This window comes from Oncorhynchus mykiss, chromosome 10 (assembly GCF_057628025.1).
Source record: "Oncorhynchus mykiss isolate SJ-2025 chromosome 10, ASM5762802v1, whole genome shotgun sequence".
Taxonomy (NCBI): domain Eukaryota; kingdom Metazoa; phylum Chordata; class Actinopteri; order Salmoniformes; family Salmonidae; genus Oncorhynchus; species Oncorhynchus mykiss.
Window position 1 is genome coordinate 63,440,013 of NC_143031.1, and position 16,865 is coordinate 63,456,877.

Here is a 16,865-nt window from a genome sequence, read left to right on the forward strand (position 1 = left end):
TCTCCTTTGCCAAGATAATCCATCCCCCTGACAGGTGTGGCATATCAAGAAGCTTATTAAACAGCATGTTCATTACACAGGTGCCTTGTGCTGGGGACAATAAAAGGACACTAAAATGCGCAGTTGTGTCACACAACACAATTCCACAGATGTCTCAAGTTGAGGGAGCGTGCAATTGGCATGCTGACTGCAGGAATGTCCACAAGAGCTGTTTCCAGATAATGTAATGTAAATTTCTATACCATATGCCTCACAACCGCAGCCCACGTGTATGGTGTCGTGGGGGCGAGCGGTTTTCTGATGTAAACGTTGTGAACAGAATGCCCCATGGTGGCGGTGGGGTTATGTTATGCACAGGCATAAGCTACGGACAACAAACTCAATTGCATTTTATCGATGGCAATTTAAATGCACAGAGATACTGTGACGAGATCCTGAGGCCCATTGTAGTGCCATTCATCCCCCGCCGTCACCTCACACCAGATACTGACTGGTTTTCTGATCCACACCCCTACCTTTTTCCCCCAAGGTATCTGTGACCAACAGATGCATATCTGTATTCCCAGTCATGTGAAATCCATAAATTAGGGCTTAATGAATTTATTTCAATTGACTATATTCCTCATATGAACTGTAACTCAGTAAAATCTTTGAAATTGTTGTTTATATTTTTGTTCGGTATATATGACTCTAAAGACTGAGGTATAGACTTGGGAGGAGTAGTTTTACATTTACTTGTTTTTTTGTCATTTAGGAGACTTGAGCAACTTACAATAGCAATTGAGGTTCAGTGCCTTGCTCAAGAACACATCGACAGATTTTTGACCTGGTCAACTTGGGGATTTGAACTAGCTCCAGAAATATTCCCGAGTTGCTGACTTGGAATTCCTAGTTGTTTTGAATGCTAGCATAAATGTTTAGACACCGGACGGTAACCAATAACACAATTTCTCTTATTAGCGTCATGGCAGCAACACTAGTTTCCCGCCAGCAGCATTAAGACTTCCAGTTTTCCAATTTTTGCCTTCAAAATAAAAGACTGCGGTAAAACGCTGTGTGTATGATACGAAATCAATCATTTTTGCGGCTTTGCATAGTGCATAATGTTAAAATAATAATAAACTAAAAAGAGAATGACTACTTTATATAAGATACATCATATTATAATGTGGTACACATTGAGAAATGCTTGGAACTTGAGTAAATTAATGTAAAGAACATAATATTCTACAGACCATATTGATCTAGTACTAGTCTATATATGGTGTTATTTATTGGATGATACCCAGCAAGCACTTTCTACTCCACTCATTTCATTGCTCCCAATGCAATACACTGTAGGCCTATAAATTACATTATTGGCTTAGAGAGAAAAAAAAATATTCTATGTGCCAATGTAAAAGTGGGGTTGGAAATACTCAGTAGGGTCTGTAGAATGTATGGTGTTATTTCATGGGGGACTGAGGTTGGTCCCAATGGAATGGGTGGAGCAAAAGGCCAGCAACACTCTGTATTATTCAGAGCCCCATTGAAATGACACCAGATATACATTCTACAGACCCTACTATTCCCTACAAAATGTTTACTGCGGCACCCAAAATAGTTTTGCTCTATAAGCCAATAAGTATTCCATTAACGGTGATTCGCATTGGGGGCATACATATGACTTTGGAACATGGTGCAAATGTCACTTAAATATGAACAAATGTAAATACACTCAGGCTATTGACAGTTTTCTACTATTAGTTGGGGAACCTTTATTTTGGAGTATTTCTAAAACAACGTTGACCCGGAAGTACTTTACGTGTTGTTGACGAGACGCTGATATTTCTCTTCACTTCGGTGTAAACGGAAGTAAACTGTGACGAAGAACAATTTCCACGTTAGCGTTTTGATTTAGACGTTTATTAACACCATGGAAATCTACATTTGACTCATTTAACTGCACAGCATCATATACTTACCACAGGTTGTATTTCATTCGCGTTGGAGACAGGACTTAGTTGATAGATGTTATCTATATAACGCTAGCTAGCTGCTAATGTTAGCTAACAATGGCCAACTGTATTGTTTTTCACACTCAAATAGCCTCCATAATGGAGGTGCTAGCGAATGCAGCCGTGGCAGAGATCTGTAAACTCGTAGACGACGACTATGCAGTGTTTCGTTTGGAAATAACTCAAAGCCAGAAAGAAAACAGGGCATTACGGAGGAAACTACAGCTACAGGAACTTAAAGTGTCACGGGAGCGCGCAGAGGGGACAATGCGAGAGCGCGTCCTCGCCAGTCGTCCCAGAAGTGTAAAGATCCTCGACCGATACAGAGGAATGGCAAGAGGTACATTTTGCATAAATGCGCTGCATTAGCTAAATAAAACTAAATTCAATGAACATGAAATAGATTTCTACAGTATAGGCCATACATTTTTAATGCATTTACGGCGATAAGGCCGGTACAGAAGTCAGGGCATTCATACCTCATGCGTTTCGCGGAGCAGCACAGAGCTGTTGTGAAGGAAGTTATATTCTTTATATTCTATGGTATATTGGCAAACGCACAATTTAATGTGCATCCCACCACCAACTGTGAGGGATGGAAACAGGATTCCCATAAATTAATAAAAATACCCATAAAAAAACGAAACTAAATCAAACAACTTTGCTGTTTAAAAAATTCAACCGATCTGGGGGAAACTGGGAGGGCAGGTCTTCCGGCGCCAGGACCCCTTGCAAGTCTTCAGATGTAAAATCTTTAAGTCACAAAAACGTTTCTGCCACAGCCACAATAAAGTCCAGTTTCTTAGTCTTCTACGAGACTTGTGCCGTACAGTTAATCATTGTGGCAATGACTACCACAAAATCCACCATTTTAAAACACAGTATCTTTTAACTGGCAGCAAATATTCACTACAGGCTGTGGTCCGTCCACTACCATATCTTCACGAGCATCCCTTGTTTTCTCAATTCTTTTAAATCACCTCTGCATAGGAGATTCGATTGACCGCTTTAACTACACCGTTCTTCAATATACTCTGTCCGTCTGCACACACTTGAATCATGGCCAAATCCTTTACAATTCTTACACTGCAATGGTGTGGAGACGAAAGCTCTTACATCGTATCTTACATAACCAAGCTTCACACGGGTAGGTTGCTCTTTATCAAAAAACAACAGGACCGACAGACTTTGAAAGAAATTGTCAAGCAAGTGAGTTTGTTTAAACAGAACCTCTCTCCCCCACCTATTGTCAACCAATCATGTCCGTGCGGAGCTATAAAGCTTACCTTACCTTATGCCTTATCTTGGCCAGGTCGCAGTTGTAAATGAGAACTTGTTCTCAACTAGCCTACCTGGTTAAATAAAGGTGAAATAAAAAAGAGCGGTACTGAGCTCCATTTGGCCTTTGCATGCCTCTGGAGACTCCGCGATTGCGTCACACCGTCCATACGGAGCCCCCGACCACTTTTTCGGATCATGCATACATTGGCTTAAGTCGCTCCGCTCCCCTCTGCGTATTTGTTCAGGGCCCGGTTTCCCAGAAGCATCTTAAGACTAAGTATATTGTTAAAACCTTCGTAGGGACATTGTTAAATCTCCAAGCTGTTTCCCAAAACCATAGTTAACGTTGCACTTAAACGCTCGTAATTTAACGCCTGCCTCAGCCTCGTAGAACAGCCGAGTGGGTTGTTAGATGCTTTTTTTTGCCCTCCAGCGTCACTTTATACATAGAAGATTTATGTTATCCGTCTCTCCGTGACCGCCTATAACTTCACAACGAAGTTGACTACAAATACAAAGTTGCCAATGTCTTTGCAATTGTAGGGGTAAATTGCTTAAAAATGAAAATTGAGATGGCTGCATTAAAAATATATAGCCTACCTACAATATAGGCCTATATGTTTCAATGATATTAAAATACATGTTCACTCAATTGAGTTTTATTTGTCTACTGTCTATTTTTTACCTCAATATATTTAATGAAATGTAGCTTAATGTGCTCAATGATCGTGATTGTATTGTGAAATCATGTTAAGGTTGATTTGAATGGAGAAAACTGACTCGAGAGCAGCGCTGCCTTTCTTTCGATCCTACCAGTATCTACAGTTGAAGTCGGAAGTTTACATACACATAGGTTGGAGTCATTAAAACTCATTTTTCAACCACTCCACAAATTTCTTGTTAACAAACTATAGTTTTGGCAAGTCCGTTAGGACATCTACTTTGTGCATGACACAAGTAATTTTTCCAACAATTGTTTACAGACAGATTATTTCCCTTATCATTCACTGTATCACAATTCCAGTGGGTCAGAAGTTTACAAACACTAAGTTGACTGTGCCTTTAATCAGCTTGGAAAGTTCCAGAAAATTATGTCATGGCTTTAGAAGCTTCTGATAGGCTAATTGACATAATTTGAGTCAATTGGAGGTGTACCTGTGGATGTATTTCAAGGCCTACCTTCAAACTCAGCGCCTCTTTGCTTGACATCATGGGAAATCAGCCAAGACCCCCAGAAAAAAAGACAAGTCTGGTTCATCCTTGGGAGTAATTTCCAAATGCCTGAAGGTACCACGTTCATCTGTACAAACAATAGTACGCAAGTATAAACACCAATGGACCACGCAGCAGTCATACTGCTCAGGAAGGAGATGTGTTCTGTGTCCTATAGATGAAAGTACTTTGGTGCGAAATGTGCAAATCAATCCCAGAACAACAGCAAAGGACCTTGTGAAGATGCTGGAGGAAACAGGTACAAAAGTATATCCACAGTAAAACGAGTCCTATATCGGCATAAACTGAAAGGCCGCTCAGCAAGGAAGAAGCCACTGCCCCAAAACCGGCATAAAAAAGCCAGACTACGGTTTGCAACTGCACATGGGGACAAAGATCGTACTTTTTTGAGAAATGTCCTCTGGTCTGATGAAACAAAAATATAACTGTTTGGCCGTAATGACCATCGTTATGTTTGGAGGAAAAACGGGGATGCTTGCAAGCTGAAGAACACCATCCCAACCGAGAAGCATGGGGGTGGCAGCATTATGTTGCAGGAGGAACTGGTGCACTTCACAAAATAGATGGCTTCATGAGGAAGGAAAATTATGTGGATATATTGAAGCAACATCTCAAAACATCAGTCAAGAAGCTTGGTCACAGAAGGGTCTTCCAAATGGACAATGACCCCAAGCATACTTCCAAAGGTGTGGCAAAATGGCTTAAGGACAATAAAGTCAAGGTATTGGAGAGGCCATCATAAAGCCCTGACCTCAATCCCATATAAAATGTGTGGGCAGAACTCAGAAAGCGTATGCGAGCAAGGAGGCCTTACAAACCTAACTAAGTTACACCAGCTCTGTCAGGAGGAATGGGCCAAAATTCCCCCCAACTTATTGTGGGAAGCTTGTAGAAGGCTACCCAAAACTTTTGACCCAAGATAAACAATTTAAAGGCAATGCTACCAAATACTAATTGAGTGTATGTAAACTTCTGACCCACTGGGAATGTGATGAAATAAAAGCTGAAATAAATTATTATTTTCTATTATTCTGACATTTCACATTCTTAAAATAAAGTGGTGATCCTAACTGACCTAAGACATGGAATTTTTGCTCTGATTAAATGTCAGGAATTGTGAAAAACTTGGAGTTTAAATGTATTTTGCTAAGTTGTATGTAAACCTCCGACTTAAACTGTATATCACCTTGATATACAGTACCAGTCAAATGTTTGGAGACACTTATGCACTTACTCATGTTTTTCATTGTTTTTACTATTTTCGACAATGTAGAATAATAGTGACATCAAAACTATAGAATAATGTAGTAACCAAAAAAGTTTAAACAAATCAAATTATATTTGAGATTCTTCAAAGTAGCCACCCTTTGCTTCGATGACAGCTTTGCACACTCTTGGCATTCTCTCAACCAGCTTCACCTGGAATGCTTACCCAACAGTCTTGAAGGAGTTCCCACATATGCTGATCACTTGTTGGATGCTTTTCCATCACTCTTCGTTCCAACGCATCCCAAACCATCTCAATTGGGTTGAGGTCGGGTGATTGTGGAGGTCAGGTCATCTGATGCAGCATGCCATCACTCTCTTTCTTGGTCAAATAGCCCTTACACAACCTGGAGGTGTGTTGGGTCATTGTCCTGTTGAAAAACAAATGGTAGTGGGACTAAACGCAAACCAGATGGGATGCCTTATCGCTGCAGAATGCTGTGGTAGCCATGTTGGTTAAGTGTGCCTTGAATTCTAAATGAATCACTGACAGTGTCACCAGCAAAGCACCATCACACCTCCTCCATGCTTCACTGTGGGAACCACACATGCAGAGATCATCTGTTCACCTACAGTACTCTCCATCTCACAAAGACATGGCTGTTGGAACCAAAAATCTTACTTTTGGACCCGTCAGACTAAAGGACAGATTTCCACCGGTCTAATGTCCATTACTTGTGTTTCTTGGCCCAAGCCAGTCTTCTTCTTATTGGTGTCCTTTAGTAGTGGTTTATTTGCAGCAATTCGACCATGAAGGCCTGATTCACCCAGTGTCCTCTGTACAGTTGATGTTGAAATGTGTCTGTTACTTGAACCCTGTGAGGTATTTTATTTGGGCTGCAATTTCTGATGCTGGTATCTCTAATGAACTTATCCTCTGCAGCAGAGGTCACTCTGGTTCTTCTTTTCCTGTGGCGGTCCTCATGAGAGCCAGTTTCATCAAAGCGTTTGATGGTTTTACAACTGCACTTGAAGAAACTTTCAAAGTTCTTGAAATGTTCCGTATTGACTGACCTTTATGTCTTAAAGTAATGATAGACTGTTGTTTCTCTTTGCTTATTTGAGCTGTTCTTGCCATAAAATGGACTTGGTCTTTTACCAAATAGGACTATCTTCTGTATACCACCCCTACCATGTCACAACGCAACTGATTGGCTCATACGCATTAAGAAGGAAAGAAATTTCACTAATTAGCTTTTAACAAGGCATACCTGTTAATTGAAATGCATTCCAGGTGACTACTTCATGAAGCTGGTTGAGAGAATGCCAAGAGTGTGCAAAGCTGTCATCAAGGCAAAGGGTGGCTACTTTGAAGAATCTCAAATATAAAATATATTTAGATTTGTTTAACACTTTTTGGGGTTACTACCTGATTCCATATGTGTTATTTCATAGTTTTGATGTCTTCACTATTATTCTACAATGTAGAAAATAGTCACAATAAAGAAAAACCCTTGAATGAGTAGGTGTGTCCAAACTTTTGACTGGTACATACTGTACAATAAGGCCGTGACAACAAAAGACAAGTCACACAGTGGTGGAATAAATTCAACTACACGTTTGTTTCATCACAAAACCGGAGAGCAACATCCATTCGCTGAAGTCCATAAAACATATTTTGCATGTAACAAACAGTTATATCACCTGCAGTATTGTGAAGCAATTTAATGTTTTCAACAGTTTATTAAACAACTACTGATTTAGAACCACAGAGTTACCACAAGTCAGCACAAAGACAACAGGAGCACTGCCTCCGCCAATTCCATCACCATTTCAACTTAAACATCATCAAATCAACAAGGCGATATATGCTTAGTTTAATACACTGAAAACAAAGTTAAAGATTTTTTTTTTATGATTTAGTTCTATCAATGTTGCTAAATATAATGTGGCTATCCCTGGAACTGATTTCTGTGTGCTTGCACATGTAAGTAAAAACATAATAACTTTAAAATAAGAAAAGTGGACTCGCAGAACTTGTAGACTAGTTGAACACCAATGCCATCCTCCTCTCTTTAATGTTGGCAAACCGGTCTATGGCTCTGTCATATAGCACACTTTTAGTTTTTGTTGTCATGGGCTACATAGCTAAAATGCTTGCTAGCCTGACTTCCTCTCATGGGCAACAATGAATCAGCTAAGTTAGCTCGCTAGTTAGACTACTAGGCTACATCTCGACTCATATTGAACTTCAATCGTCTCAGGCCAGTGGTACAACATTAATTTATGGTTAGATCTGAATCGCCATCATAATCATTGGCCTGTGCAGAGAATTAAGTCAAAACCACAAGTCAAAATCCCCATCTCCATCCATGGCCAATTTAGCGAGCTAGCTACTGCAGACCAGAAACAATAAGAAAGTTTTGCTTAGGATGTGATTTGATTGGTGTGAAGCCGAATCCAAACTGACTTCCCTTGGGAGGCGTTTTCCTTCGCCAGGACAACCTACGCTGATTGGCTAATTATTATATAAAAATGTTTACCAAGGGAGGCCAAATGCTTGCTGGCATCAATCAATCAAATGCTCCGGCGCAACATGTCATACTCTTTTGTTCCAGACAGCATCAGATACATGGGCTACACATACTGAGACAGAGGGGAGCTGTTTCCCTCGCTCGGATGATTTCTCCCGTGAAATTCAGCCCCTTGCAAATAGATGGAAAATTATGAAAAAAACAGAGAGATGAAAGAGACCTTATTTTAACATTTACATTTTTTTATAGGTCATATATTTGACGTCCATGAACACACAGCACTGTATTTAGGCTATTGTTTATATGTGTATTTCACACTATGTTGAGGTAAAAATCTGAGTATAATACTTATGTGGATGTCAAGCCCAATACATGTCATTGTCAGTTAAAACTACTTTGACGACCACCACCACCACTTTCTGTATGCTAGCTATGCTACCAGTTTATACGAATGGGAGCTAGCATTTAGCAGTCTTTTTTTCTGAACCTGAAAAGTGACAACCTCTAAATGTTATGCAGCGAAAAGAGCCAAATGTATTCTAATTGGATTTGAGATACCACATTGTGGGCCTGTTACAACATATCAATCATGATGGATTTGACAAATATCCACTTTGTTAGATCATATTTTTTGAATGTGCGCCAATCCAACTTCCTTCTATCCCCTACGGTCTGCATTCCATTGACCTCTTTACCGCGTCTATCCCCATTACCTTCCAGATCTCTTTCCAGGAGTTCAATCACATTTTTGTGTCTTTTGAAATCCCTACACGAGGTATCATAAATCGTTTTTTATTTATTTGTGAACTTCTTCTGATAGCCTTTCATCAAAGTTGATAGCCTTTCATTGGTTGTCAAGGAAGTGAGTTTGTGTTTATAGTGGATTTACACCACCCCCAACTACCGTCAACCAATCAAGTCAATGTGGAGCTATACGGAGCCCTCCACATTGTTACAAAATATAAGAGGCGCATGGCATCGCTGTACGGAGCTCGATTTGGCCTCCACAAGCCTCCGAATGCTCCGCAATTGTGTCACACCCTGCGTACGGAGCCTTTGGATCAAGCATACATTGGCATTAAGCAAAAGTTCTCTCTGCTTGGTGTTTTGGGAAATATGTTACATGTGAGGCCGTTGTAGGAAAGATGAACCTTTAAAACACTCGTGAGCCTAAATTCCATCGCTATCGGAAACCGGGCCCAGATGTGTTACCCAGAATTGGGTCTTGGTCAGCTTTTGGATAGTGTGCAATGATTCCCCTATCTTCTGGCAAGACACATTATATTCTAACCAGATTCTTGATTGGGGCTACAGGTACCCTACCGGATAAGAGTGTTGAACCAGTAACCAAAAAGTTGCTTGCTCGAATCTCTGAGCCGACTAGGGGAAAAATCTGTTGATGTGCCCTTGCGCAAGGCACTTAACCCAAGTCGCTCCTTTAAGTCATTCTGGATAAGAGTCTCCAAAATGACTCAATGTAAAACATTTATTTTACTGCATTTCAAATGATTTACTCAATGAAAACATTGTGATGCATGGAGCATAATACATCAATTAATAAATAGTATATCAAGAAGTAATGACAAGTGCTACCTTACATCCTTGCCAATTGTAGACCGTGTCAATAGTGTACAATATAGTGTTGAGCATTGACAATACCGAACTTAACCCCATCTTTCCCCCAATCACTCTCAGGTGATGGACATCTCACTGGAGGCCACAGGAGCTTTGTGAAGCCAGCGGGACACAATACATGGAGAGATGACCAACCAATTACTGTTGATGAGGGGAGTGGAACCTCCAACCAGCACATTATTGTGATAGAGGTTTGTGTAATAGTATTACATCAAAATTACAGTATATCAAATGTGGCCAGTTTATTTCAGAAAGGCTCCCCGCAGCTATTAACTTCCTTACATGTAACATCCTCATTTATCTGCCATAGGGGAGCTGTGAGACTTCCCCATGACATTGTTATCCAATTCAACTCATGTACCGATATTAACCTCCTCTCTTCTTGTGTCAGTCTGCAGATATAGAGGCTGCAGGTCCTGGGTTCAAGCAGGAGAGGTCTGAAGGAGAGGAGGACCCACGGCACAGCATAGACATCCAGACTGTAGCTACAGGGGGAGCTCCTGCCGCTCCAGAGGATCCCACCGCCTCACCAGCACAGCCCAGGACCCGACGCAGCATCACGGAGGTCAGTGGAATGCTGAACGCCGTCCTCAAGTCAGAGACAGATACCAAGACTTTAACTGTAACACAAAGGCTTTTACCCACAGGATCTGACCACAGATCAGACCCAGAAAGATTGGAGCCACTGGGCTGTCCTCCTGCTCTCGGCTCAGAGTATTTACTTTACGGTAACCTAAGCCCGAGGACGATTCAATCCCATCGGGACTCAGGTGACGTGTTAGAGACTGGCAATAATCCATCTTGTTCTTACACTACAGAGATGGACCCTGACAACATGCCCTTGGGTTTAGAGAGACAGACTGATCTGTCTAGAAGGGACTGGAACCGGTACAGTAGTAGTGTATACTCTGAAGGGTGCTTAGATAAGAAAGGAGAGGGTCTGGTTGTAGGTGAAGTGACTGTGAAAGTGGAGGGCGACGCTCCTCCCACATGGAATGCAGATAGTCACCTAGGAGATGAACTCTCACAGGGCAGAGATTTCTTAGATTACAGTGAAAGCTTAGAAACAAATACGAATGTTGTTACCCACTCCCCTTTACACGCGCTCAGGCATCACGACCCAGTGTCCACGTCGATGGGGCCTTCAGATTCACATGGTCACGTCTTTTTCGATCAGGTGTTGAACTCAAACAATAGGGCTAGAGCTCAGACTCAGGGAGGGGGAGCCACATCAGGATATAGTAAAGAGAAACGGTTCCTCTGCATGTTCTGTAACAAAGGCTTCAGTTGCTCCCAGAAGGTGGAGAGGCACCAGAGAGTCCACACAGGGGAGAAACCATTCAGCTGTACCCAGTGTGACATGCGCTTCGCCCAGGCTGGCCACCTGAAGAGGCACCAGAGGGTCCACACAGGGGAGAAACCCTACAACTGTACCCAGTGTGACATGCGCTTCGCACAGGCTGGTGACCTGAAGAGGCACCAGAGGGTCCACACAGGGGAGAAGCCCTATAGCTGCCCCCAGTGTGAGAAGAGGTTCTCAGAGAGGAGCTACCTCAGGATACACCAGCAGAAAAACCATTCCACTCTATAACATAGAAAGTAATCATTCCACTCGATAGCATCTGACATTTAGATCAAATCCTGCATTTAAAGACATATTTTGATTGTTTTCAGCAGAAAAGACCCACAGATGCATTTGGAATATTCCTTGGTAGAATATTGCATCCAGACATTGTGTGATATGATATGCACTGTACAAAACATTAGGAACACCTTCTTAAAATGGAGTTGCATCCCTTTTGTCCTTAATTAGTCTGTGCATGGACTCTACAAGGTGTCGAAAGCGTTCCACAGGGATGCTGGCCCATGTCGACTCCAATGCTTCCCACAGTTGTGTCAAGTTGGCTGGATGTCCTTCGGGTGGTGGACCATTCTTGATACACACGGGGAAACAGTGAAAAACCCAGCAGCGTTGCAGTTCTTGACACACTCAAACCAACTACCATACCCCGTTAAAAGGCATTGCCGTCTTGTCCATTCACCCTCTGAATGGCACACATACACAATCCATGTCTCAATTGCCTCAAAGCTTGAAAATCGTTCTTTCACCTGTCTCCTCCCCTTTATTTACACTGATTTAACAAGTGACATCAATAAGGGGTCATAGCTTTCACCTGGATTCACCTGGTCAGTCTGTCATGGAAAAAGCAGGAACGTGTTCCTAATGTTTTGTACACTCAGTGTATAAGCCACATAAGCCTAAAAAGTCTGTTACATATTGTGTTTGTACTGTGTAGGCTATATGATGTTCACAAATGCCTGTTTCATTACTTCCAATCAACTACTTCACCCCCCCCCCCCCCCTCCACCAGACATGTTTAATAAGAAATGAATGCAGTTCATCAACTTCATGCAGATTTTTAGTTGAGACGTGTGTATATGTGGTTTTCATATGGTGTATTTAAAACTTGTTTATGTTTAATAAATACAAAATGGGACTTTTCATTCCAAGACTGTCATTGAGATTCTCTTTAGTATAAATCCCATCTGGACCGTAAGCACAAAGCATCTCAGAATAGATCCCAGCAGTTCAAATCTGTTTTAAGACTAAAATAAACTCCCAGCTCAGAGTAGGTTTTAGGATGACGTCGAGACACTGCCCAGACTAACTCTGAGCCAGGAGTAAAATCAACTCAGAAGAGTTTCTGAGCTGAAAATCACGACATCCTGCAAAGGAAAGATAGCGATGACGCTCTTTGACGTTGTTTGCAAACGATAGGGAATAACCAATCACAATGAGGCATCACCAGCTGTGAACTCCATAGCACGCTTCAGACAACTTCGGTGAGTGTGACTACCATCAAATGTTGCAATGGTAAAGCGTTTGATATAATATTCACCCGACACGGTCACTTTGCCCACTCTTAATTATCGCCTAATATGTTGGCATGAATAACCTTTGAACTTTTTTTAACCCATTCTTATGATTGTCAAAAGCTGAATTTTGGACTAATATTACCATTATACTGTACCAACACCCGTCACTTCCCTTTTCAACTTTTCAACTTTGAACTCCCGTTTATCAAATCACTTGCCGATAATGTTGCGTATGTTTGAAAGGTTTTTCATCGGACACAATCAAAGTTAACATAAGCCCTAAATGCTTTCAGTTGCCCAACCTCCCGGCATGCCCGACTTGAGGCTTTTTACATTTTTTAACAACGTGATATTGCGCTCCAAATGGATAACATGAAATAGCATGATGTAGGTCATTAAATAATCAAAAGAAAAACTTGTTTATTTATTAGCCTAGTGGTTATAAGCATTTAGGCATATCATGTGAAATAGGCCACGTGAAATCATTGTCAAATATCGACCAGAGGGTCTAGATTATTTATGCATTGATCATATTGACATGTATCAAAACCTTATTTTAATAACTTCAAAGCAATTGCATGTGGCACAGGAACCACTGACTCGCTTCATTACCAAGACACCTGCTAGTAACCCTTAACTGGTTAGGACAGCTCATGAGGTCTCCTAAATATCTGTTGACAAGGTGGGACTGTTATGGCTAAAGAGGCTTCACACATAGCTTTTATTTTTACCCATCAGAGTAGGAGTCAAATGTCTCTTATCAGCACTTACGGACAATTTTCTACTCTGAGAGGCTTTTGTTAACACGGGCCCAACAAAGAGTCTCAGAGTAAAAGTGCTGATCGAGGATCTGTCTACATAGTCTTATTCTTTATGATCTAAAAAGGCAAAACTGATCCTAGATCAGCACTCCTCTGAGAGGCTTTGTGGATACAGACCCCTGATTTCACCCTATTCTACATACCCCCGACAGAGCATTAAAACCAGACTACTTACTAATGATACCTACACATCCCCACACACTAACAAACACCTACTGTAAAGGTCAAAATAGTTCAGTCAGGTTTGTCTGATGATGACCTCATAGCTGACTCATATTTACCCACAACATCATATTTATGTCCACCATGATGGGTTTAACAACAATGAAGTCATTCTGTAATTACAGTATAGGACTCAAACGTAGAACGTACACACACACGATAACAAGGATTTTGTGTTGTAGATATGTGATAGTAGAGTAGTGGCCTGAGGACACACACTTAATGTGTTGTGAAAGGTAATGTTTTCATTGTGCTGAACCCCAGGAAGTGTAGGTCCTCCCTTGGCAGCAGCTAATGGGGATCCTTAATACATACAAACGTAGTGGGGATGGGTAAACACTCCATGTTGAAAGTGTGTTTATCTGTGTGTACGTAGCTGAGGGAGTGTATGTCTGTGTAATCTGTATCATCTGTCTCTTCCAGGAGGAGGAGAGTCCAGAGGTGCTGCTGGTGAAGGAGGAGGGTCTGGGGAACCCTGAAGGGACCATGGTCATGGAAGACAACCAGACTACACCTCCTCCTGAACCCACAGAGGAACCAGCTGAGCAGCACAGGACCACACACAGTCTCACTGAGGTGAGCCCACTGTGAACTACTGTCTGAATGGTATTAGGTCAGGGCCTGTATCCACAAAGCCTCTCGGAGTAGGAGTGCTGTTCTTGGATCAGTTTAGCCTTTTTGGTGTGGGACCCTGCGTTTGAATTATCCAACCATTTAAGTGTCAGGTAATCACATCAACTAACATGTTTGCATAGTACTCATATCAATCCCTCATTGTCCAATCAGAAGATGCTCCATAGCAGGGTGCTCATATCAGATTTCTTGATCCAACATCCTCTCACTCTGTATCTCTTACAGTCAGTAGACATGGAGGATGGGAAGCCTGATCTGCTGCTGGTCAAAGAGGAGACAATAGAAGATGGACCAGAGAGCATTGATCAGCTGAGTGGACTAAAGATGGGAGAGCAAGGTAAAGGAGAAATACATATAGCCTACATAGAGTATGAGTACTTTATTTCCAAAACATTTTCAATACAATTTGTATGAAATATAAAAATAAACAATATGATGTATATCAACATAAGTCATAGATATCACCAGGCAAATAACACGCACAAATTCAATGTCTATGTTTGTTGTTCTGTTGCTAAGTCTGGATTGTAACATTTGCCTGAAGGTGGCTGGCTGGAGGCTAACAGAGGAGACTGGGCGGCCATCTTGGATTCCCAGACTGGTGCAGCCAAGGGCCCAGAGGATGACATCACCGAGCAGGCCGGGACCAGAAGCGACATAGTGGAGGTCAGTGGATGGGACAGCGTCCTCAACTCTGGGCTGGGGAACAACACTGTTAACCACAACCAGAAACAGACTGTCAAATACAAAACAACAACCGAACTTAGTCTCCATGACAACAGACTGGCTGAGACCAGGACGAGGTTTAGATTTGGTCCGCGGGGACGGGGAAGTGTCAGTATGCGGCAGGAGAGAACAGACACAGACTCTGCTAGCGATGCTCCGTCCTGCTCCTATAGTTGTGATTCAGAGAGACTGATGACTCCTCAGGTTAACCACCGAACAGGTGCTGCCTTCAGCCTGCCTTCTATAGGATCTATCAACTGGAACATGGACCCTGCAACAACACAGACACTCCCTGGCCGTCCTCCTCACACTCTCCTAATGTTAAACCAGACCTCAGACAATGCCAGTGCACTAAATGGCTACACAAGCCCATTGACAAATGACAGTAGTAGCAACGCTATCAGCAGATCTGGTGGCAAAGAGAAGTGCTTCCCGTGTTCATTCTGTTGGAAAGTCTTCAGTTTCCGCAAACAGATGGAGAGCCATCAGAGGATGCACACGGGGGAGAAACCGTTTGGCTGCCACCTGTGTGAGAAGAGGTTCTCCCACCAGCACCACCTGAAGAGGCACCAGAGGGTCCATACAGGGGAGAAACCCTACAGCTGCCCCCAGTGTGAGAGGAGGTTCTCCCACCAGCACCATCTGAAGACGCACCTGAAGGTCCACACGGGAGAGAGGCCATTCACCTGTACACACTGCGGGAAGAGGTTCTCAGAGAGGAGCTACCTTCGGATACACCAGCAGAAAATGCACATGGCCCATGTATAGAGTATAGTAACATGTAATGTAGTACTAGTTAGTTTGTAGTTAGTTATGTTGGTTTGGGATGTAGGAGGGAACTGAGGAAAGAATGAGTATGATGAGGCAGATTAAATGATATGGTGATGGATGGTGTCTGTAAAAAATGCTTTACTTATGAAGAGTGACAACCTTGTCCTGTTGTTTGATAATAAAGAAAATATATGCCTTAATTCATGTTTACTTGACATGAAGTAGAGAAGCTGTGATGTTGAACCTTTTCCAAGGCATTCTAAAAATCATTTGATCAAAGCGAGGGTACCAGATAAGTCAGTTTACTTGTCACATGTATAATTGTGTGCAATAAAAGTACTGTACTAAACGTTATGTGAGTATGACCATTTTGTTTAAATGAAATACAAAATTGACTCTGTACTGACTGACTTGTATATTTTTGTATCATTACAGGGACTGAGTTTCCCTTCTCTGTCAAACCAAAACATTATACTTCATTTTAAAAAATATATTATTATTTATTTTTTTTACCCCCTTTTTCTCCCCAATTTCGCTATAACTCCATAGGACTCAGGATTGTGCGCCGCCCAATGGGCCTCCCGGTCGCGGCCGACTGCGACAGAGCCTGGGCTCGAATCCAAAGTCTCTGTTGGCACAGCCTTAGACCTCTGCGCCACCCGGGAGGTTCTATTATACTTAATTGTTGAATCAACACATACAGTTGAAGTCAGAAGTTTACATAGGCCTTAGCCAAATTCATTTAAACTCAGTATTTCACTATTCCTGACATTTAATCCTAGTAACAAATACCCTGTCTTAGGTCAGTTAGGATCAACACTGTATTTTAAGAATGTGAAATGTCAGAATAATAGTAGAGAGAATAATTTATTTCAGCTTTTATTTCTTTCATCACATTCCCAGTGGGTCAGACGTTGACATACACTCAA

At 41.8% G+C, this 16,865-nt stretch overlaps 1 protein-coding gene across 1 annotated transcript; it reads left to right on the top strand.

The window, feature by feature from the left end:
* Nucleotides 1–623: 623 nt before the first annotated feature.
* Nucleotides 624–16,285, top strand: LOC149980146 (uncharacterized). Its single transcript, XM_090187417.1, has 6 exons — nt 624–2,337; nt 9,947–10,077; nt 10,278–10,451; nt 14,230–14,382; nt 14,665–14,776; nt 14,984–16,285. Exons 1-6 carry the CDS (start codon nt 2,055–2,057, stop codon nt 15,931–15,933), a joined length of 1,803 nt encoding a protein of 600 aa, XP_090043543.1. The 5' UTR covers nt 624–2,054; the 3' UTR covers nt 15,934–16,285.
* Nucleotides 16,286–16,865: the final 580 nt, after the last annotated feature.

Bases quoted from the DNA above. Each gene is read 5' to 3' on its own strand.
- LOC149980146 (XM_090187417.1), top strand. From the start codon at position 2,055: ATGGCCAACTGTATTGTTTTTCACACTCAAATAGCCTCCATAATGGAG. The intron at 10,078-10,277 runs GTTTGTGTAATA...TTCTTGTGTCAG, and splicing joins AGCACATTATTGTGATAGAG to TCTGCAGATATAGAGGCTGC. The intron at 14,777-14,983 runs GTAAAGGAGAAA...ATTTGCCTGAAG, and splicing joins ACTAAAGATGGGAGAGCAAG to GTGGCTGGCTGGAGGCTAAC.